The sequence below is a fragment of the Panicum hallii genome, chromosome 3, assembly GCF_002211085.1.
Source record: "Panicum hallii strain FIL2 chromosome 3, PHallii_v3.1, whole genome shotgun sequence".
NCBI classification, from domain to species: domain Eukaryota; kingdom Viridiplantae; phylum Streptophyta; class Magnoliopsida; order Poales; family Poaceae; genus Panicum; species Panicum hallii.
Genome location: NC_038044.1, coordinates 32,174,187 through 32,198,733, shown reverse-complemented (window position 1 = coordinate 32,198,733; position 24,547 = coordinate 32,174,187). Strand labels below are relative to the sequence as shown.

Below are 24,547 nucleotides of genomic sequence, written 5' to 3'. Positions count from 1 at the left end.
ATATACAAGTAGTCGCTTGATCCCTAGTGATATCGCCAAACGAAGCCCATGAAGTAGGGCTTCATACTCGGCTTCATTGTTGGATACTGCCCACAGGATCTGAAGGACGTACTTCATTTGTTCACCTCGTGGAGAAATAAGCAGAACACCAGCACCGCCACCGTCGAGCTTGAGGGACCCATCAAAGTACATGGTCCAGTGCTCTGGCCTGTTGACTGGACTTGGGACTTGATTCTCCCTCCATTCAGCCATGAAATCGACTAGAGCTTGTGACTTGATTGCAGTGCGTGGCTTGAAGTCGATTGACAAAGCCTCTAGTTCCACTGCCCACTTGGATATGCACCCCGTGGCATCTTGATTATGAAGAATATCCGCCAACGGGAAATCCGTGATCACAATGATATTGTACTCGTCGAAGTAATGGCGTAGCTTCCTTGATGTGATTAAGATTGCATATAGAAGCTTTTGAACAACTGGATACCGTACATTGGATTCGGAGAGGATCTCGCTGACGAAGTAGACAGGCCGCTGCACTCCAAACACATGGCCCTCTTCGCCTCGCTCGACTACGATAGCACTGCTGACAACATGAGTTGTTGCCGCGATGTAGAGTAGTAGATCCTCCCCTGGCAATGGTGCTGTAAGGATCGGAGGTGACTGAAGGTGATGTTTCAGATCCTGCAGGGCCCGCTCGGCCTCCTCCGTCCATTGGAACTTATTTTGGCGTTTCAGGAGCTTGAAGAAGGGTAGTTCTCTCTTCCCGAGTCGGGAGATGAACCTGTTCAGGGCCGCCATACAACCTGTTAACTTTTGCATATCTTTGATTGTAGCCGGAGCCTCCATATCAGTGATGGCCGTGATCTTTACAGGATTGGCTTCGATGCCCCGATTGCTAACGATGAACCCGAGCAATTTCCCTGAAGGTACTCCAAAAACACACTTGGTAGGATTGAGTTTCCAAAGAAATCTGCGCAGACTGCTAAACGTTTCCTCCAGATCTGCAATCAAGTCGCTGGACTCCCTGGTCATGATGACCATGTCGTCCACATAAGCTTAAAACATTCCGGTGTAGCTGTCACACCCGATTTATAAGAACATAAATCGAGCAATCATATATGCGCCAGGATCAAGTCACGCATATATACAACAGATCATCAAGATATCACAACACATGTCACGAATAAAAGCGTATAAATTATAAAATGAATGTCTTTATTACAACTGAATCAAGAATCAGTTCAAGGAAATGCGGAAGCGTAAAATGAATACATGAAGAGCTGGGCGCCACAGGGATGTCGACTGGGAGACAAATGCCTAGAAGTCGTCGAAGCCGCTGACGTAGTCCTCCACGTTGCCGGGCACTGAGCAGCAGTCGAAGATATCCGAAATAGAACCGAAGAGTAGAGAGGCAAGTGTGAGTACAAACTCGTACTCAACAAGTATAACACAAACTATGAGGCTCTAGGCTAGCTGACTCGACTGCATTAGCTTTTAATCTTGGCAAATTTTATTAAAGCTAATTACTACAAGTGGATGAGTTACCATAACCCAAATTGCATAAGGAATTAATCAGTATTAATTAAGAACTACTGAGAACCATCCAAACCAAAACCACCCGGGGAATCTCCCTCGTCAAAGGTTGATAACCCCACTAATCAAAAGGAGGATCTGGGCCGCTCATGACCGTGAGCACAGCTGATATATCAGTTTTACACTCTCGAGAGGTTGCACAACTTTACCCACAAGTCGTGAGCTACGCTAGTTGTTCATCACACTTCCTTAGGTGAGATGGCTAGCAAGCACACTACGAGACCGTTACAAAGGACCACGTTGGTAAGGCGTAACCGCTAAGGATTCTGGATCAGCGATGATGGGGCCCACCTCCGGGGGTACAAGACACACAGCACAGACCAAGCCGGAGGAGCAGGGACCATTGAAGCTTACCACCCCTCTTGCCCACGCAGGTAAGTTACCCCCGAACCAACACGACCTAATTAGTAAGTCAAGACCGTCCCATTCCAGTCTTGTGGTTGCGCGGTTGTCCCAGGTTGTCGCTCTATGAACCGGTCCTTAGGGAGAGTGGCCAACCAAGCACTAAGCACCGTGCCGGCCCCCTAAACCATGTTTCTAATAAAAACATCTTTTACGGAGACATGAGCCACTCAAGCACACAGCACAGAGGGTCACTCTCAGGATTAAGTTGCATAAGACCATTAATCAAATTTAATTAAAAAGGACCAAGTGTGTTATAGCGCAGCAACCTAGCACAACTATCCAAAATGCAACCCAAAGGATATATATATATATAGGATAAAAAGTGGCTAGGAAAGTCCTTATAGGCATACAGTATTAAAATGCGGTATGAAGTTGTATTAAAAAGTGATAGGAGGTTCATGTTATACTTGCCTTCCTCGTACTCTCCCGGCTGCTGCTCGAACTGCTCGGAAGATGGCTGCTCCTGGTACTGCTCCGGTGGCTCGACGTCTATTCACGATCGTAACAGCAAGACATGGGCCACACATGCACACACATGCAAACAATAGCAAAATATAAGAAACAGTACACCAATACAATGGAACAGCACATAAAATTGGCCTAAAACTATTCTACGCGTTACAACGATCGCGTGGATATAAAGAACACCTAAAACGGAGCTAAAACGCGAAAACTACGCCTCAAACAAGTTCTAGGGGCCTATTTGCGAGAAAAACAGGAAAAACCAGGGGCTTCTGGACAAAAACTGAGGACTTAAACGTAATTAAAGGATAGACACGGGGCTAGCGCGTGAAAACACTGGATATGGACTGCGGGTTCAAAAATACAGGAAGCTCAGGGGTCTAAACGAGAAGAAAAGGACCTAACCGTAATTATTTTTGAACTACGGGTGGACTGCGGGTTGATTCTTGAAAAGCGCAGGGGCTCTTTAACAAAATGGCCAGGCTGAAGCGGTACGCGGCTTCTAATAAGGGCGGTTGGATCTAAATCGAACGGTTCGGACGCATTCCGGTTCGGACGGTCCGATCTGAACAGAGGGGTCCGGACGGTCCGATCTGGATCGGACTGGTCCGATCTGATGGGCTCGCGGGGACGGCGGTTATGCACGGCGGCTCGGGCGAAGGGCAACGCCGGCGAGCGGTGTTGGCACTACGGTTAGCTAATGCCTACAACTTCTGGTGCAAAAGGACCAGGGGTAGGAGGCGAGGCTCACCGAGGGCTGTGGAGGCCGGAGACGCGACGGAGTGAGGAAGACGACGACGGCCGGCGGAAGAAACGGGGCGGCGCTCGTGGACAGGCGGCAGCAGAGAGGCTCGAGGTCCCTTGGCCGCACGGATTGGTCGGGGAAGTTCCTGCGGAGGTAACCAGGAGGTTAAGAGAGGCCGGGATGCAACGACGGCAGGCAATTAAGGCGGCGGAGCAGATCACCGGCGGCGGCGTCGAGGCTCGATTCCGGTGATGCCGAGGTCCAGAGCTCCAATGCACGGCTCGGGAAGCTTCTAGGAGGCGCGGCGGAGCTCTTGCGGGGGCTGTGGGGGCCTAGAGCGCGGCGGAACGGCGGCGCGGTGGTGAGGCCAAGGGAGCTTGCGCGGCGGAGGAAAGGGTGGCGGCGCCGGGGGTTTGAGTGATGGCTAGGGTTAGGGTCCAGATGGTTGGGGCGGCTCTTTGTAGGGTGGCAGTGGTCCCATTGACGCGCGGGCCTGAGGGAGGGGCTCGCCGGGGATCTCGGGAAGGGAGGTTGCGCCGGAGAAGAAAGGAGGAGAGGGGGAAGGGCCGACAGGTGGGGTCAGGCTGAGGGAATGACTGAGAAAGGAAAGGAACGACTGAGAAAGGAAAGGAATGACCGAGAAAGGAAAGGAATTACTGAGAAAGGAAAGGAATTACTAAGAAAGGAAAGGAATGACTGAGAAAGGAAAGGAATTACTGAGAAAGGAAAGGAATTACTGACCTACTTTCCTGCTTCTTCCCTTTTCTTTATCAACCCAACTCAATTCTATTTGAATTCAACTCATATGCACTCAACCAAAAACAACTTATGCACCAGCATGAATGCACAAACATGTTGAACCTAAAATAAATTTTAATTCTTTGTGTTATAAAATTACTTTAAATGCGAGATAAACTAGGGAAAACTCTGGAAAATTTTGTTTGAGCCCAAATAAATTCATTAAAATTTAAGGAAAATACCTTAGGGTGTTACAGTAGCTGATCTGCGAAGCACGTCTGGATCGCACGCTGATAGATCGCTCCTGCGTTCTTCAACCCGAAGGACATGGTTTTGTAGGCATAAGTCCCGTACGGGGTGATGAATGCAGTCTTGATTTGGTCCTCCTCCTTGAGCGCGATCTGATGATAACTTGAGTAACAATCAAGAAAACAGAGAAGGACACAACCAGCCATCGAATCGACAACTTGGTCAATGCGTGGCAGCCCAAAATGGTCCTTTGGGCAGTGCTTGTTGAGATCAGTGTAGTCGACACACATTCTCCATTCATTGTTCTTTTTCTTTACAAGAATGTGGTTCGCTACCCACTCTGGATGGATTACTTCTTTAATGAATCCAGCCACGAGAAGTTTAGCAATCTTCCGTTTAATGGCCTCACGCTTATTGTGGGCAAACCTTCGCAGGTGTTACTTTTTAGGTGTAGCCGTCGGGTGTACATTCAAAGCATGCTCGATCAATTCCCTGGGCACCCCTGGCATATCTGCTGGTTTCCACACAAATATGTCTCGGTTAGCCCGAAGGAAGCTGACGAGCGCGAATTCCTATTTGTCACCTAAGCCCGTGCCGATGACAGCGGTCTTAGATGGATCTCCCTCCTGAAGCTGGATCGTCTTGAGGGCCACGTCATCAGTCGACTGGATGCTCGACTTGCTGGCCTTCTTGGAGGGAATCTCCAGCGCGGACTGGGAAAGCTGCTGCGTGGCCGTGAGTACTTCTCCCGAACCATCTGGCATGCGAGTAGTCGAAGCATACTGGATCGCCTCCTGATTGCAGTCGTATGACTTCTTCAAGTCGCCACGGAGGGTGAGTACTCCACTGAGTCCTGGCATCTTAAGAAGCAGATAGACATAATGCGGCACTGCCATGAACTTGGCGAGTGCCGGACGACCCAATATTGCATGATAAGAAGATTCGAAGTTAGCCACTTCGAATTTGATGAACTCAGTACGATAGTTCTCCCGCGTGCCGAAGGTGACTGGGAGGACCACCGTACCAAGCGGGTGTGCCGCATTACCTGGAACGATGCCGTAAAAGGGGGACTTGCTGGGAACCAGCATGTCCTTGAAATCCAGGCCCATTTTCTTCAGAGTGCTGATGAAGATGAGATTGAGCCCGCTCCCGCTATCGATGAGGACATTGGTGAGCCTGACCTCCGCCACCACAGGATCCAGGACCAAGGGAAACTTACCAGGCTCCGAAAAGCTCGTCCACTGGTCATCGCGAGAGAACGAGATGGGGACCTCCGACCAACGGAGTGGTCGTGGTACCGCCGGCTCGACGGACAAAATCTCTCGGAGAAGCAGCTTCTGGTCCCGCTTGGAACCGAAATCTTCATCTCCCCCGAAGATGACGTTGATGACCTTCGAGGCGTCTTGAAACTTCGGGTTGCGCCCATGGTCCTCTTGATCGTCGTCCTCGGGTTCTTTGTCCGTAGGCTTCTTGTTCTTCTTTCCACCACCGGAGTTGCTGAACGTCCTCCGAAGGTGGTAGCAGTCAATGGTGGCATGATTGGCACCTGGGTGCCATGGGCACTTCTTCTACAGGAGCTTCTCAAACTCCTCCTGCGTCGTCGACTTCTTGCCCCGCGAAGGATGATTGATAGCCGCGATGATATCATCTGGCTTTCGTTTCTGGGGTGGACCCGAAAAGTCCCGCTGGCCTTTGTCGTTGCGGTTGTCGTTTGAGCGCCGCAGATTGCTATCTTGACGCCGCGGGAACCGCTCCCGCATCTTCTCCTCCTGTTCGGACCAATCGTGCATCATATCACGAAGGCCCGCAACAGTCTTCGGCCTATTCCGCCCGAAATCCCTATAGATGCCCGGGTCGGTGATGCCGTTGTAGAAACAATCGATGATGTCGTCCTCCAAGATGTTCGCGATGGTGGCGCGGATATCGAAGAAGCAATGTGTGTAGGACCGCAGAAGCTCGTTACGTTCCTGCTTACACTGAACAAGATCATGACGAGTACCTGCACGAGCAATCGCTCCCTGAAAGTTGTCGATGAAGACCTTCTTGAGGCGCTCCCAGAAGTCGATTGAGTTGTTGCTGAGGCTCTCCAACCAAGTAAGAGGCGCAGGGTCCAAAGCCATCGGGAAGTAGACGACTTTGGTGATATTCGAACCCCCTGCGACCTCAATGGCCGTGGAGTAGCAATGGAGCCGCTGCTGAGGGGCTTGCTCGGTTTGAAGCCCTCTGGATACTTATAGCTGCTAAAACGTGCAGAAAAAGCAGGAAATCGGTCGCCATAGTCAGTACCTTCCGTTTCGACTTCTTCGCGGACCTTACGCCTGGAGGAGATCACGGTCCGCGCGTCGCAACCTTCATTGATGTGCTGGCGCAGGTCTTCTGGAGGAAGTCAATGATTGGCCTGTCGCGGATGACCCCCTTGCAGTGGCTGCTGCCTCCCGCCAGGGGCCTGGCTCCCGCGAGCGTTGTCATTGCTGAGCTGATGTCGAGGACGGCCGCCAGCCGTTCGGCTGTGAGCCTGGCTCCGGCTCTCACCCACGCGCTCCTCCCTGATGGTGGACGCCGGGTTGTGCTGATCCAACTGGATCCAGGCCCTCTGCGCGTAAAGGAGTGCTTGACGCATGTCCGGATCATGAATGCGCTCGAGGATGGCCGTCACCCTGGCGATGTTGGCCACCGGAGTCCGGAAACCCCGTTCGCTTACAGCGGCGAACTCAGGGTCAAGCTCGCGATGCATAGATCGCCTACGCTCGTTGGCCCTCCTCCGCCGGATTGTGCGGGCCCTGTTCCTGGCCCTCCGCGCCTCACAATCGGCGTTATTCTCGTCGCCGGCGTTGGCCGTGATCTCATCTTCGGAGATTGCTTCAAAGTTGACAATAGGAAGATCCCCATCGTCCTCGCCTTCTTCCGCCATTAGCACCTGGCGGGAGGAAAGCTCATGAGAACTTGCGTCGACTAGTTCAGTCGACCCCTCCACCGCGGTAGCCAACGGCCTGCCCTCTTGAAAGGGCAAGGGCTCGAGGTGAGCCACAAGTCGACCCTCTGCCTCGAGTAGATCGGAGAGCACCATGCCCTTCCAATGCACGATGCGTCCCTCTGGCAAGGAGGTGATCACCAGATCACTAGCACTACAACAACCCGTAGCCCCCCGACACGCGGTGGCTTCAGGCTTTCCGTCCTGGAGCAAAAAGTCCAGGCCCTTCTCTAACATGGAGAGGGGCCCAGAGACGTTGGCCTCCTGAAGATCAGTGGCTGGTTTGCATGAACCGAATTGGGATTGGCTATGCAAATCCCTAGATTGGAACGAGTCCAACCCAGGGGAAGTTGCCACAACTCTAGAAGAAGTCGAGCTTGGAGTAGACCCATCTTGATCCTTGTGGCAGAAGCATGGAGCGGCAAGTTGTCGAGCCCGTCGATGAACTTGTCGAGGTCGCTGCGGGAATCCGCAGCGGAGGTCTTTGGCCTCATGTCGACGAGAAATCGCCGAAAATTGCCCACCTCATTTGTGATGCAGACCCAAGAGCCAAAAACGAATGTCGTACCCTAGGAGGGAACTGACCTGATGAATTTGAAAGACGCCATCGAGCTCTCCGGTGGATCTTCGACGCGCTTCCCTACCTGGCGCACCAGCTGTCGGTGTTTAACTGGCTACCCACCAAGGGATATACCCAAGGTGGTAAGTTTTGGGTGAGGAGACGCCGAGATCAGGAACTCGAAGGTGCAAGGAACACAAAGTTTAGACAGGTTCGGGCCGTAAGATGCGTAACACCCTACGTCCTGTATGGTGGTTTGTATTGCCTTTTGTGTAGGATGACCTAGAGATCGTCCTTTGAGAGGGGTCCCTGTCCTCCCTTATATATCCGAGAGGCCAGGATTACAAAGATACCAACCAACACCAGCCAAGGAATCGTACCAGAACATATCTCAAGTAGATTCCCTCTTTATTGGTTAGCTCTATCTCCTATTTAAACGGAATAAATAAGAGATAAACAAGATGAATAAGAGATAAGACGGACTTAATCTCTTAAACTACGCTATGTACACAGTCCCGTGGCCCCGGGTCTGACAGTACGACCCGAATATATTCGGACCAAAAGATCCTAAAGGTGTCACTAATATCATGTCCATTTTTGAAGACATCCAAAATATATTTTGCCTCAAAGAACTAAGCATAGAAATGGTTAGACTCTAGTGTCGTATCGAAACTAATATCTATATGCTATGGCCTACTGTATTATATAAACATATCTAATTAATTGATGCATTTTGTTATACAGGATGCAACAAAGACAAGCCGACCCTATAAATCGCAAGATCGTGTTTCTTGACCCTCAAGATATTTGCGAGTCTAGGCATCTCAGGCCAATGTGGTGGAAGGACAGCCATGATGGGCTAAGCAAGTGTAAAACGCGCAAGGAAAAACAAGAAAAATGAATACACGAACACAAATAGACCATGAAGAGGGTTGGGGTCTACATATCGCTTTAGATGCAAAAATGCCAAGATAGAGATGTCATATAGGCACCATACTACTTCTAGTAAGTGTAGTAAGTGTAGTTTCAACTATTTGTTATAATATGCACTTTCTTTTAACAAATGTCTAAGAAATCATATATAATATTTTTGCAGAAATCACTGGATTGCTTTTATGCTAGAGCCAAAGGGTGTAAAAATGCTCATATTGGACTCCGCTGATTTTGAGCCGCGTAGATACAAAGAATTCATGTCTATCCTCAACATGTTAGCAAAATTCTTATCTTCTACATTTACATCATGCTAGATCCTCCAAAAAAACTACATATATAAACTAACTTCTCATTTCTTTCTTTTTAAAGCAGGGCTTACAGGCACTACATTTCCCAGAGAGAACAACGGAAACGATTTTGCGCACGCACTTCCCGTACCACAAGCAATCTGCAGGTTCCGTGTACTCTAGGTACTACATGTGCAAGCATATGAGGGAGCTTGGGAGATACACAACTGATCCCGAACATGTAAGGGGCTAATCTTTGTTAGGGATAGATGCATATGTGGGAATTATTTTTGCATATATCTAACACTTGGCTTAATTTTTTCGTGGATTTTTAAACTGCAGATTCAGCCGAGAAAACACAACAACCAACTCCATGAGCAACAACTTCTCAACGTAGTCACCGATTTATGCCGTTTCATTTTGCATTAAGTGATCCATGTAATGGGGTATTTTGTTCACCCTGGACATGAATTGGCAACTGAAAAAAATACGAAGGTTTTCGTCAATGGAACGCTCAGCACCTCCGTGCCGGCTCTAGAAGCGTTCATCAAGGGTAATAGGACAAAAACATGTATTTTATGCGCACTTTGATGATGTACTATAATGATGCACTGTAATGATATACTTCGATATGATTTTATTTTGTATGCATATTTGTATTTACGAAACATATTCCATGTCGATCACTATGATAATCGATCGCGCACTAGCTTGATAGGTCAAAATTTGCGGGAAACAAAATTTTAAAAAATAGCAGGAACAAGATTCAAAAAATTTAAATACAAATCAACCAATTTTTGGGCGGGAAACCTATTTCCAGGGGTGGATCACGCCCTAAACTGCCCCTGCAAATACCCTGAAAATGGATTTCTAGGTCAGGTGAGGGCGTGACTCGCCCCTAGAAATGGTTTTCTAGGGGCGGGCGCGTTACCCGCCCGTGCAAACAGCATTTCTAGCGTCGAGAAGTAGGGATGGGTATCGCGCCCACCCCTACAAATACTGTTTTACCCGACCCTACAAATATTTTCTGTAGTACTGATTCATCGCACAGAGAAAAAACCCTCGCACAGTTATTTGGATCGCTGTTGTTCGGATCAAAGATTTCATGCGGTATTTACGGAGGAGGCATGAGTGCTTTTCTAAATGGACCAATCTCCGAATTGGTATATGTTGAGCATCCACCGGGCTTTGAACATCCCAAGTTTCCAAACCACATCTACAAGCTACATGAGGCGCTCTATGGACTTAAGCAAGCCCTAAGAGTATGGTATGGAGTTTGTACTGATTCATCGCACAGAAAAAAACCCTCTCACAGTTATTCGGATCGCTGTTGTTCGGATCAAAGATTCATGCGGTATCTAGGGAGGAGGCCTCATGTCTGTATGGCTGTATCTGACGATGCAAGTGGATATCTAATAGTGTTTTCTAGTCACCTAATTAATTACAATGGCGTGTCATTCTAATTCAATTTTCCTCCCAAATTATTTATACAGAATACCATTCTAATTTATTTTATCAACTTTTTGATCGAAGTAATAATCCAAAAATATATATAAGTTGCATCTGTACCTGTATCCGCAACGTCCTTCAATTTACTCCCGGTTCTTGGAACCCGGTGGGCAGAGGCGACAAGTGCAGCAGGTCAACCGCTGGGCGGCCCGGCGTGCATGACGACGCCCTCGGCGCCATCCTTTGTGCACCTGCGCGCGCACAGGCACAGCTGCGGTCATGTATGTACAGGGTTGCGTGCTACGGCTGCGGACAACTTTTGCATCTCGCGAGGGCACGCCCAGGCAGGTCCAAAGTCAAAAAGGGCCACACAAGCAGCCATAACGTAAGGGCGAAATGGCATGACGACTGTCGTCTACGCTCAGCGTCAGCAATAGTATGAGCTAGTAGTATGGACCAAACGCCATCAAGGCTTTCAACTACTAGCTAGTGCTCCAAATAATTAAGTTCTTCTTCGACGCCTTCATAAATGAACAGTTTTTTGTAAAGCTCAACAAGCACAGGAGTACAGCATGCTTAACGATTTCATCTAGCTTCTACTCTGCTCGTTAATGAACCTTTGGTGATCTGTGCAGATGGTCTGTTGAGAAAAGAAAACACTCCGTAAAGAGACCTTTATTTTGACGTACGATTGCCTTTGTTTGCACCCGGCCTATATGCGATCATCTCAATCAGGCAAAGTATATCAGAATCTCTAACGTTACTGCTGGCTACACCACCAGAGAGATCAGAGAAAAGAAGAATCAACACCTAATATGGCTTTTCCGATTGGAGCACATGTGCCTACATACATGCAGAGAATGATCCATATCAAGTGTTCTTTGAAACTGATCATGAATGCTCTCGAGATCCATGTATGTCACCACCTCATCTTCTTCTGAATATATGGTAATATCTTTCGCATGCACATGGCTGTCAAATCGCTTTCAAGGCCGCCCAAATGCTGCGATTTGAAGAGCCATATGCATTTGCCAAACGAAATAAGCACAGCAAGGATGACACCATAATTAGTTAGATGCATGCATGTTCTGATTCTCACATTATTTTGGATGGATCAGATTATAATATATTGGAGCCAGCAGATACAAATCACCGCGTGCGATCAGTGAACCAACAAACCCCACCACCGCGCGCGATGGTACAGTGTTAATTGTCAACGCATGCACACAGTTATAAAAGTTCCTGAATCAATGGATCGAAGAACATAGAATGTGGAACGTAGTACGTTGTTTAAAAGTGATTTTAACATTATCAGGATGAAAATGTACCTAGTACAGGAACGACGTATTCGGAACGCGGAACGTCCCGGTGACTGTGCGCATGCACTCGCTCTTCACTTGCCGACCGGATCGCAAAAGAGACCGGATCGCAAAAGAGACGGCCGCTAGATCGCCATCACATAAACTAGCACCGAAAGGATACGATGTGGATCGCCTTTTCGTTCGACCTCGCTCCTTCCCAGATCCGTGTGCGCGCGATGCGTGAGACGCATGCAGTGTCTGCAGGATTTACCAAATACCCGCTGTCGCCGCTCACCAGTAGTGTCCAGGTGGGTGCAGACTATGTACAGTTTCACCCACAAATTTCAGACGATGGGCGCAGCGTAAAGATCATCATATATACCAACTATGATTCAACTGCGATTGAGTGTGTGTTTAGTTAGACTTTCCAACCTGCTTTTGCTTTTGTAAAAAAAAACCAATCAAAGGGTTTAAACGCCCTAAGTGCTTTTGCCTAAAAGCAGTTTTCACCATATTACAAATGCAAAATCACATCTCCCCCTGCTTTCAATGGCTCTAGGGGTAAAATATTACCCACCTACCACTGGTTATGGAAAAAACTGTTCGCTTCTGTTCCTCCCACGTGTCCGACTCCCGTCCCCATCCCACCCGCGCCTCCCGCCCCACCCCGCCCCGGTGTCGCCCCGCCGCCGCCCCGCCCCAGGGGCGCCCCACCACGGCCCCGCCCCGGCGTCGCCCCGCCGCCTAGCGCCGCCTCGCCTTGCACCGCCCCGCCCTGCCCCGGTGCTGCCCTGCCCCGCCCCGGTCCGTCACCGCCCCACCCCACCCCGCCAGCCCTGGCGCCGCCCCGCACCGCCCTGCCCCCACCTGTCGCCGCACCGCCAGCCCCGGCGCCACCCCGCCGGATGCTCTCTCCCGCCCGCTCATCCCCTGAACACCGACACATCATGGCTGTTACTCCCTGAACAGACAATGCAAGCAATATTGTGATGCGATTATTGCATTTTATTGGTGCTGTAAAGATTCATTAGATTTTAGATATGTTAATGGACCATTAGTGCAAAGTTGATGTATGGATTGGCTGCTAATTATTATTTTAATTTCTTGTAAATGAATTATATATCTATTCAAGATAAAAAAATAAAGAAATGAGATATCATCAATCTCGGGGGCACTTCAGACATCTTACCTCTCACCTCAGAGAATTAGCCGAAAATAATCAGAATTGCCTAATACTAAGCTTATGTTGACATATATCATAATTCTATGAGCCATTTACCTTGTGTAATTGCTACAGTTCTATTTATGTGGACCATATGGATGAAAAACTTAAAAAATTTAATGTTTTCCTTTTCAAAAGATACATTTACATGCAAAATAGTGAACATATTAGATACGAGTATTTTGGTACATAGACAATCCCACGAACCTTCACAGGTATTATAGGTATTTCACCTACAGCACATAGTTTCCCACAGCTCACAGCTGCTCTAACTAAACGGTCTTCTGCTGTTCCCACAACAGTTTTTTCACAGCAGATTTTCCATAGCACATAGCTCATAGCAGCTTTTACAAAAGCCACAGCCCAACCAAACACACCTAAGTTTTGTCAACGCATCTTCTTCGATTTATGTCATGGCCTCATCGGTCGTGTACGTCTTCTCGTGCTGGTATACTGTATTGCTTGTGTTTATATAGCCATATACAAAGAATATAGGTCAGTAAACCAGGGCACTCTCTCGCCGTTCTCCGTGACATGGTGCCTCCACCCTTATCCAAAATCAAAACTACCGCAGGCTAGCCAACAGACGCACGTTAGCAACCACACAAATCCTCGTCACCTGCTGGCGGGAGCCTACACCCGGACGGCCGGACCTAAACAACCACCAGCTCCCAACCCGTGGCTATTATACTATTCTTAGATCAGTCTCAATGAAAATTTTATGGACCATAAATTCCATAACTATCAGCAAAATTCTAACTTGGTGAGATCATTATGAGAAGAGAGAATGAAGTAGTTTTATCAAATGAGAAAGAAATTTCATCCCAATAATATCCGTCAGGTATATTATTTATCCACAAGTCTTCCATCTTAGCAATAGACGTGCACCGGGACTGGCCTTATGGTCTTGCAAGTACTTCTTAGCAGACCTAAGACTTCGTGGGCTAGTTGAAAAATATTCGCTTAATTCTATCATATAACTTGAGGCGTATCACGTCAAATTATATATACTGCTATATATAAATCAAATCCGATTGCAAACAGGTTGATGTAAATCGGAATATGCACATGTAGACGTATACCCAAGCATTTTTCGGGAGCGCCGGACAAAAAAAAAAGAAACTGGAGACAAACAATGTTTTTTACTGGCAATATGACAACCTTTTTTTTTCTTTGCAAATGTTCTTCACAAAAACAAATTTGATGGCTGTGACAAGTAACGCTTTCCGGTGCATGACAGAAGTGACCCGGCCCACACTATCACTCTATCCAGAAAGAAACAAACAATAGTTCGACAGCTCACAACTGACCAACGTGAGCATATGAATACAAAAGGCATGACAAGGGAGATAGACCACAGCGACCCTACTATCACGTAGAAAGCCTGTTCACAAGACCCACACGGCCGGAAATGAACACAAGGAACCAATCAGAGCCCGTGGTGTCCACATGCAACACGGTAGTAGCTTTCGCAGCTTTTTAGAGGCGATTGCGAGGAAGTGAGGGACTGTGCCATCTAAAAGGAAATTAAAGTCTGTATACATATTGCATCCTTTTGTGTCGGGAGGATGTAGAATATTTTCCTTTGTTAGTCCCTCTTAGGTACTGTTTGGATGGAGGCACTAAACTTTAGTCCCTACTCTGTTTGGATGGAGGGACTAAAGATCATTGATGCAGGTTTAGAAGGACCATGATGCCCCTGGCCATGCCCATGCCCCTGCGCCCAGCCCCTGCCCCCGTCGTGCCCCTGCACCCTGCTTCTTGTGTCGGCCTTGCTGTTGCCATGCAAATGAAATTGATATTCATACAAGAAATAAAATGTGTCCATCCATTACAAATGTTTCAACTCAAGTGCTCATGATTACAGAACAATAATCCACAAGTTCAAATAAAACAGCAAATCACAGCTACACCCTATTGAACAAACCATATGCTATCCAATCCTGAAATTGATTAATGGTTCGATCTTCGTCTCCATGACAGGGATTAGTTCCATTTCCTTGAGAAGACGAAACTTCAGCCAATGGAACGTATTAATCATCACGATCACACATGTTAAAGTCGGCATCCGCCAAAGCACTTCCACGAATGAAATTAAGTGCCCTCCTCATGCACCTCCTTCTAGCCCTCCTCGTGCACATCCTCCTAGCCCTCCTCCTGACCCGAGCCATCTTCCTGCACAAGAATGCCACAACATGCAACGCAACAAAGTAACAACATCATAAGATTAATGTCAAGAATATAAAGCCCAATTTAGTAGTAGTAAATCAGACAAAACAAAGCACACCAATCAAATAAACATAAGTTCACCACAAGTTCACAAGATAGTTCATCACAAGTTCACATAACCAAGATCACAACAAGTTCACCAGAAAGTTCTTAAGATAAATTAGCTAAACTTAGGATAAATCACTACATTCATGGACTAGTACAATTTTTGCTTCTGGCACTGCCTCTTCAACCACATGAACCTTGCTTTCTTTGTTTTTATGTTCTTAAAAAAGGTCCTTTGGCTCTATTTTTCAAACAACTGAGATGCCATCCAAAATTTAACAGATTCTTCGGAACCCCATACTCCACAGCCAAGCTCTGACAGTATGCCATCTCCTCTTCAAGTCTCTCTGTTGAGCCCTTTCAGCATTTTGGATTCGTCTCTTTCATGCTTGAACTCTTGAATGAGCTCCTTCGTCAGCATGACCATTGGACTCTTGCTTTTTTTATTTGGACTTGAGGCTGTATCCGTAGTGCTGCTTCCCCTCTTGTGGCTGTTCAAGCTCATTGGATTGTTCTCAAATACATCCCCATCCCTATCTCCATCTCCATCAGAGTCAACTCCATCCTCATCTTCAGAGACATAAGATGAAGAACCATCAACTGTGACACCATGGAACATCTCTGCCATTTGGTCCATGTAGAGAGGGACTCCGTAGTTGAATTTCTTACGCTCTGGTTGTTTCTGCAATTAGCACAAGTACATTGCAATTAGCACAAGTAACATTGTGAGAGCATGGCAAATTAATCGAGCATTTTGCATTATTACCGCACAATGTTCCTTCCAGATTTTTTCACTTGCAATAATTTCTTCATGAGGACCCTGGCCAAAAGCTGTGTGGTTATTCAACATCAACCAAAAAGTGTAGAGGCTCTTGAGTTGAGTCCACCTATTCCTCAATTGTTTGCTTGAATAGCCCAGACAATTCCAAATATTCTTTCCTCATTAGCTTGTACCCTCCAGTAGACATTGTCTCATTGGGCCAATTGCCTGCCCTAATTTGCTCTACGGTTGCATCACAGAAATGAAGTGTATTTTCTTCGGACCAATTTGCCTTGTCAAAATTGTTCTATCAAACGAAACAAAGTTAATACATAACATGCAACAGTTTGACGGGAACAATAAAAGAACAAACTAACAAAACTAATTCGTATGGCACAAACTAGCTAACAAACTAACAAGTTCCTAAGCTAACAAACTAACAAACTAGCTACCAGCTTGATAGAAATCAAGCTTACCTCCTGGGGATAGCTTTGAGATACTTAATTACCCTCAGCCATTAGACAAGACCTGGTACTTAAATCTGCATAACCGTCGGCCACTTACATATGACTCTCAGCATCGGTTGGAATTCTAGTTGTGTGTCAATGCAAATTTCAATATTCATTAAATACCATTTGTGCTCATACTGTTCTTCGAAGAAGCACAGCGTTTTTATTTTGTGAAAGTATTTATGACCAAATCCCTGACGAGTTGTCAGTTGCTCAGCGCATGATCTGGTCTCCAGTACCATCCTGCCAGCCATTCTCTGTGTTGTTTGAAGATGAACCGGTTACCCTTTTGCGAACAGAGGACTAACAGAATCTCCTACCAGAGCAAAAAAAAAAAGCAATTTACACGAGTATATATGCAAGGACTTCCAAAATATTAGATTCCAAGAACAAAGACGTAGTAGCAGCTTATACAAGCAAGCGCGTGTGAAAGGAGAGGCCGCTGCCACCCCCCTTGTCAACCTCGGATGTCGAAGGGAGCAGAATTATTGGCGAGCTCGCTCAGCAATATGCCCTCATGAAATGGTACAAAATAAAGTGGTTGCTCGCCTCGCATCCTATCATACCGTTCGGTCATGTACCCACACACATGGTCAGCAGTCGCCCATACGGCAGGCGTGCACGCTTCGCTTATCCCCAGGCATCTCGCCATGTCGCCGTCACCAGTCGACCTCGGCGCCCTGCATCCAAACTCACCGGATAGGCGGATACACATGTTGCTGCTGCCTTCCCAGTTCCAAATGCCTCGTACTGCTTGTCAAATGGAGAAACAACAACGTGTGAATTGCTTAGTGTCGTTAAGTTTGAACGCAGCTCGTACGAACAGATTAGTGTTTTGACTAGTACCGTGGCGTAGCACATGCTCTAGCTGTTTCTTCAGTTTTATAAGAAGCTCCTTTTTTAATCTCCACGGGAAACAAGAAACACATTTGTGCTCAGAAGGCTACAAAAAATGATCAAGTCACGAATGACGTTTGCAACACATCATGTTTTTTCGTTCATTTTCTCTTTCTTACCTTTTCTTTTTGTCTGTTCACGCCAGAGTCAGCGCATTTCATGCGCCCTGATGGAACAGCGTCGAATTACTGTGGTCACTGCACTAATCATGCAAAAGCGTCCTAAAATCAAGGTACCATGAGGAAACTGTGCATGAGAAAGGCTCGGGTGGCTACCACAGCTCGCCGTGTATGCTTCCCACGTAGTTCAGTAACGAGGATCAACATGTTTAATCTTGTCTTAACTTTTCTACTTTTAGCTGGAAGTAGAAGGAAAACGGTTTATACCCTCGAACTATTGCAAAAGTCCGATTTTCAACTTTCAACTACAAAATTAGGTAACATAGACCATCCAACTATCGAAATCTTGCAAATTTGACCCTTTGGTTGGCTTCAAAGGTGGTTGAAAATTAAAAATATACAATTTTAAACTAAAAATTTATAAATAATTTATTTTAAATAAAAAATATGAAATGGGTATCAAAAATCTGCTAATGTAACCTACCTATTGACACTCTACTTGTCAATTATTCGGATGCAATTTTTTTATGTTCATAGTATTTGGTACCAATTATTTTTTAATAAATAAGTTTTAAATAGAGCAATAATAGATAGATAATATTTTTAGAAAAATTTTGATACTAGTTTCATATTTTTGATGATTTAAAATGGATTAGTTTTAATTTTTTTAATCTAATTAGAATTTATTAATTTTAAAAAAATATAAAACCACCTTTGAAACCACCCAAAGGATCAAATTTGTACGATTTCGATAGTTGGATGGCCTATGTTACTCGGTTTTGTAGTTGAAAGTTGAAAATCGGATTTTTACGATAGTTCGAAGGTGTAAACCGGATTTGTCCCAAAGTAGAGCAGTACTCTCTCTAGTCATAAATAAGTGACCTTGTAGAGTTGTCTTCAATCCACGTACAATGTTAGATTTTGATTACTAGTTACTTTTCATGTGTTGAATTTGTATATTTGAAAATGGCACGAGTAGATTTTCTTAGACGTGTTTCAAAGAATTATGCAGTATTTATGTTTTACAGTATTTTTTTAACAAAAATTAGAAGTCCACGCTTTAATTAGAAATCGTGTTAATATCCGAAACTCCACTTATATCTAATACCTTTTTTGTAATATAATGACTATACAATCGTTTTATCTCATGAAAAATTGGAGACAGTACCCACCTTTGACATAGAATCAGCCAAACATCCTTACCAGCCGGAGCAAAAATTTAGGATCTCTCTGAGCCACATGGAAGCTTTTGTTTCTGCCCTGCAATTATTATAATTTGAATAAGCCTCAAGGCATTTGAGACGACTGATGAGGGAAATGGTGTCCCTCTTTGTGGGTGATTTCCAAAGTTTTCTTTGAAATTTCGATGTTGCAAACAGGCTCTAAGTCTATTTTCCTGCTCGGAAGCCAATAGATGGGCATCCCTGTTCTTGAGGATGGGGTTTATGGTCGGTTCGGAAGCCTAAAGTCAGTACTTACGATTTGGATTGTCTGCTGTGGTAACTAAGAGAATGTTTGGATCCAAATGCTAATGTCTCAAAATGCTGAAGTTTAGCATTAGTCCATCCAACTGGAAGTGCTAATGGATTGTGCTAAACTTTAACCAAGATTCAAAAACTTTAATAAATATATGAGTGCTAATAGATGCTAAAGTTTAGCATTCAACTTTAGCTTATCCAAATAGATTCTAATATATAGATCGTGGGATTTGGATATGACGCTCGAGATGCTCCCGATGAGTTTTAAACATTTACTTCAAACTTGCACTAGCTCCAAAATATTTTGGATTCCAAAACCCTTTTTCAAGCAAGCACTCAGTGAGCCAACCACATTCACAAACACAACATGTTTGTCTAAATCGCGCAATCAATCACTTCACACAACCCCCAAAAAGATCTCCCAAATTCCCTGAACAAATCCCAAAAGCCAAAAGTTCCCTCATGTCCTAATCGCAAAAGCATTCCCCCATTCCTGGTTGTTGCAATTGCAACTAGCAAACCAGATAACATAGCATGATGTTTGGCCCCTGGATCACCACATCGTTCACAAACCAAAACACCATAGAAGATAACTGATTGGAATTTTGTGATCTTTTTCCCCTCTCTCTCTCTCTCCCCCCTGATTTTTTTAGTAGGACTCTCGCTCCTGATTACCTCAGCCTTTGACTGTCCACGGCAATGCTGGGGCCCCACATCGCCTCATTAAAAAGATCCCAAACACGCACTCCCACACAGCCACACACCTTCCCCACGCGCCGCCATGGCCGGCTCCATCATCCCGAGCGCAAGCAGCGGGGAGCACGTGGCGGCGTCGCCCACGACCAAGCTCGGCCGGCTCAACGCGGCGGTGGAGCGGTCGTGGGTCGGGCGGCGGTTCCGCCTCGCGGCACGCGGGACCACGTTCACCACGGAGCTGCGCGCCGGCACGACCACGTTCCTCACCATGGCCTACATCCTCGCCGTCAACGCCTCCATCCTGTCCGACTCCGGCGCCACCTGCACCGTCGATGACTGCGACGCGCCGTCCCCAGGTTGCAAATTCCCGCCCGTGGACCCCGGGTACGCCGCCTGCGTGGCGCGCGCCCGGCGGGACCTGATCGTCGCCACCGCGGCGTCGTCCGTGATCGGGTCCTTCATCATGGGCGCCTTCGCGAACCTCCCCTTCGCGCTGGCGCCCGGGATGGGCACAAACGCCTACTTCGCCTACACCGTCGTCGGATTCCACGGCTCCGGCACGCTCCCCTACCGAACGGCGCTCGCCGCGGTGTTCCTCGAGGGCCTCATCTTCCTCTTCATCTCGGTGGTAGGCCTGCGGTCAAAGCTCGCCCAGTTCATCCCCAAACCCGTGCGGATCTCGGCGTCCGCGGGGATCGGGCTGTTCCTGGCCTTCATCGGGCTGCAGAGCAACGAGGGCGTCGGGCTCGTGGGGTTTAGCTCGTCGACGCTGGTGACGCTCGGCGCGTGCCCGGCGTCGCAGCGCGCGTCCGTTGCGCCCGTGGTGACGTTCCCCAATGGCACGGTGGCGCTGATGCCGGGCGGCACCGTCTCCGGGGGCATACTCTGCCTCTCGGGGCGCATGACCTCCCCGACTTTCTGGCTCGCCCTCGTGGGGTTCCTCATCATCGCCTTCTGCCTCATCAAGAACGTCAAGGGCGCCATGATCTACGGTATCCTCTTCGTGACCTTCGTGTCCTGGCCGCGCCACACCGCCGTCACCGCGTTCCCGGACACGGCCGCCGGCGACGACAGCTTCCACTACTTCAAGAAGGTGTTCGACGTGCACCGGATCCGCTCCACGGCCGGCGCGCTCGACTTCCGCGGCATCGGTCACGGCTATTTCTGGGAGGCGCTCTTCACCTTCCTCTACGTCGACATCCTCGACACCACCGGTGGGCTCTACTCCATGGCGCGGTTCGCTGGTTTCGTGGACGACGCCACAGGTGACTTCGAGGGGCAGTACTTTGCCTTCATGTCGGACGCGTCGGCAATCGTCTTCGGCTCGCTCCTCGGCACGTCCCCCGTGACGGCATTCATCGAGTCGTCGACGGGGATCCGGGAGGGCGGCCGGACGGGGCTGACGGCGCTCACGGCGGCGGCCTACTTCACGGCGGCGCTGTTCATCACGCCACTGCTGGCGTCGATCCCGTCCTGGGCCGTCGGGCCGCCGCTGGTGCTGGTGGGCGTGATGATGATGCGCGCGATGGCGGAGGTGGACTGGAACGACATGCGGCAGGCCGTGCCGGCGTTCCTGACGCTGGCGCTCATGCCGCTCACCTACTCCATCGCCTACGGGCTCATCGGCGGCATTGGCTCGTACATGCTCCTGCACTCGTGGGACTGGGCGTGCGAGGCGGCCGCCAGGCTGGGCTGCCGCCGGAAGGTCGGAGGCGGCGCCGAGAGGAGTAGTGGTGGCGACGCAGAGCAGGGGAAGGAGACGGAATCAGCATAGCGTTTCTTCCCCTTTCGTGCTTTCCCGCTTTTCCTCTTGGATATATCCCATTTTGTCTCTTTCTCTCCAAATTTCATTTTTTTTCTTTTGATTAGGATTTTAACGTAGGCCATCAGTATCTAATGTACTAGGTAAAGTAGATCAAAATTCTAGCATGTAGAATGCTCGCCTATATAGTTGTGGACATCCAGTGACAGAGATTGGTGCTTCCCTAGCTCAAATGCAAGGTCTACACTCTAGAGAGTTTACTAAAAGTTCAGAATACTGGTTCAAAAGGTACTTGGATCTACTATACGTGGACAGATTAGTTGCTGAGAAAGCAAGGAAGCGGCACAGTTGCAACTTTAAAGGGAAAACTACATTTTCTCTGCTTGCTTTGTCGCACTTCTTTTCATATTTCAACCGATTTTTTCATTTGTTTTGAGACATTTCCTAGAGAATTTTACTATAGGGAATACAAACTACATGTAAAACAAAAAAGAACATCGTTTTCTCTCAACATAGTACCTCCAAGGCGAATATTCGATTGAAAGGTATTTGTAGACCACACTGAAGACACGGTTGTCACTTGTCAGGCTTGCTGTACGCCTGTACGCTCAGGACTCTGGTGCTTGCAATAGTATTCTCAGGCTTGCTGTACGCTCGGGACTCTCATAGCTACAATAGTATTGTCAGGCTAGGAATGGATATGGATGTTTGAAAATCCAAATTATCTATACTCTTATCCGTTAAAAACGTCAATATTCGTATTCGTATCCCATTTTAATATGGATATTATATGGATGTATCCGAATCCAATTTTCAGTACTTTTCTCTATGAAATTCCATGCCCATATTTGAAATAAATGCGGAATATCTAACCATATATCTATCTGCAAATAAAAAGTAACCTGTGAAACCAACTTAAACTTATCCCTATGACTAATTAATTAATGTTGTGCACCATTCGAACTATTGAAAATTGATCCAGATGACAAATAAATAATAATATTACTAATAATATAAAAAATTAAGTTTAATGAACAGTTAGATGCTTGTGATGGTCTCGGTCAATCTCAAGTTCTAGCGGTCCAACCTCTCAAAGATGATGCGTTCATAGTGGTGATCCGTATGCATATATGGCGTCTATATGTTTAGAAATAAAAGAATCCTTTGGCACCTAGACACTCCTGGTTGCTTGGAAAGAATTTCACATTTGCGAATCCCAAAGCTTGTCAGGCTTGTTGTACGATCGGTACTCAGGTAGCTGCAATAGTAGTGTCAGGCTTGCTATACGCCCAGTACGCAGATAGCCGCAATAATATTGTCAGGCCAGGGATCGACGACATGGATATCTGAAAATATGAATTATTTGTATTCATATCCCTTAAAAAAGTCAATATGGATGTATCCGGATCCGATTTTAATATTTTTCTTATCTGATTCTATATCCGTGTTCGAAATAATTTTGGAATATCTGACCATATATATATCCACAAAGAGAAAGTAACCGGGTGAACCATCTTAAACTTATCTCTATGACTAATTGCTTAACGATGCACACACCATTTACTATTGAAAAGCAATCCATATGAAAAATGATTAATCATGTTAAATTTAGTATTATTAATGATATAACATTTTTGAGTTTATTTATTTAATGACAAAATTATGATATGTGTTAATTATTAAGTATTTGAATACTTATTGAAACAGTTACTTACTTTATATTCATAATTAATTTGATATATTTAATTATAAAATTTATACATTCATAAGTATGTTAAATTTTATTAGGTATCTTTACGATTTTGATCCTTTACTCCTTACTTGTATAATGATTTTGATATACTGTGGAATCATAGCTAGAACAAATTGATACCAGCGATGATGCTATCTTCCAAATCGAGAAGGTACCCTATTCCGAATTTGAACGATTCATTTTTTTATTCATATCCAATAATATTTGTATTCAAATTTAAATTAAAATATGATAAAATATGCTATCCGGGGCTTCACCACTTACTAGAGTACTGTTCTAGATTCTAAACATTCTGCTTCTCGCTAGGAGATTTTCACCTAATGTTAGTGGAAGTCATACATGTTATTGTTGGAATATATGGGCTTGGCCAATTATTCAGTATTTCAATAAAAAGAATTAAAGTCCACTAATAAATGGTAGGGAGTTAATAGTGGTTAATACCACATTGATTGTTCAGGAGAATTCCAATCAACTTGAAGGGTGGACTGCCCTATGTGAAGTTGAAAAAGGCAATTCGCAAGCCACGCGCGCGCTCGCTCGCGGCACCGTGCCGTGGGCGGGACGCGACGCGACACAATGTGCTGAGATGGAGATGGAGATGGAGATAGATTTTGCTGTTCTCTGCTGCATCTCCATCGCTAGCGCCGTGCGCATAGCCCTGGTGAGATCAGGCCTCTGAAAACCCTTCACGCTGAAGGTCCTGCACGGGATAGCGGCAATCAGGTGTTTGGGGAGCGTCTTCACATCACTTCTCAATTGCTCCCTGAACAACTACATCATCTCACTGCTAGAAAACGGTCTATCGGTCCCGACCAAAAGTACCAGCTGTTGTTGCAGCCGGTATAGCACCGGCTGCTACGGCGGATGGTATAGAGAGGACCTTTGGCACCGGGTCGTGCCACGACCCCGTTCCAATGATCCATCATTGGCACCGGATTGTGGCATGATCCAATGCTCATGGTGCGGACATTAGCACCAGATCATGCCAAGGCCCAGTGCTATTAGTTCCACGGGCATTAGTGCCGGGTCGTGGACGACCTGGTGATAATGAGCGACCATTAGCACCGGGTCGTGGTATGACCTGGTCCTAATGCCTTTGCTTATAAATACCAGACCCCCTCCCCCTCGTCGAGCTGCTAAGAACATAGCACTGTTCATGACAGCCGAGTGAGGGGAGGGGAGAGAAGATTTTGCAATTTTTTTGTAAAAAGGTTAGCAATTTTCACCATGAGCTAGCAATTAATTTTCCTAGATGCATTTAGCTGGATTTAGTTTATAATTGCTATATATTTGATAATTAATTTTTGTAGTTTAGTTTGCAAGTGATTTAGATTTAGTTAGCTATTGATTTAGTTTATTATTGATATAATAATTATTATACATGTGAT

The 24,547-nt window shown here is 46.6% G+C and overlaps 1 protein-coding gene across 1 annotated transcript; it reads left to right on the top strand.

Annotated features, from left to right (window-relative positions):
- Positions 1–19,583: 19,583 nt before the first annotated feature.
- On the top strand, positions 19,584–21,745 carry LOC112887972 (adenine/guanine permease AZG1). Its single transcript, XM_025954277.1, has one exon. The coding sequence runs from the start codon at positions 19,730–19,732 to the stop codon at positions 21,416–21,418; it is 1,689 nt and encodes a 562-aa protein (XP_025810062.1). The 5' UTR covers positions 19,584–19,729; the 3' UTR covers positions 21,419–21,745.
- The last annotated feature ends 2,802 nt before the right edge of the window (positions 21,746–24,547 follow it).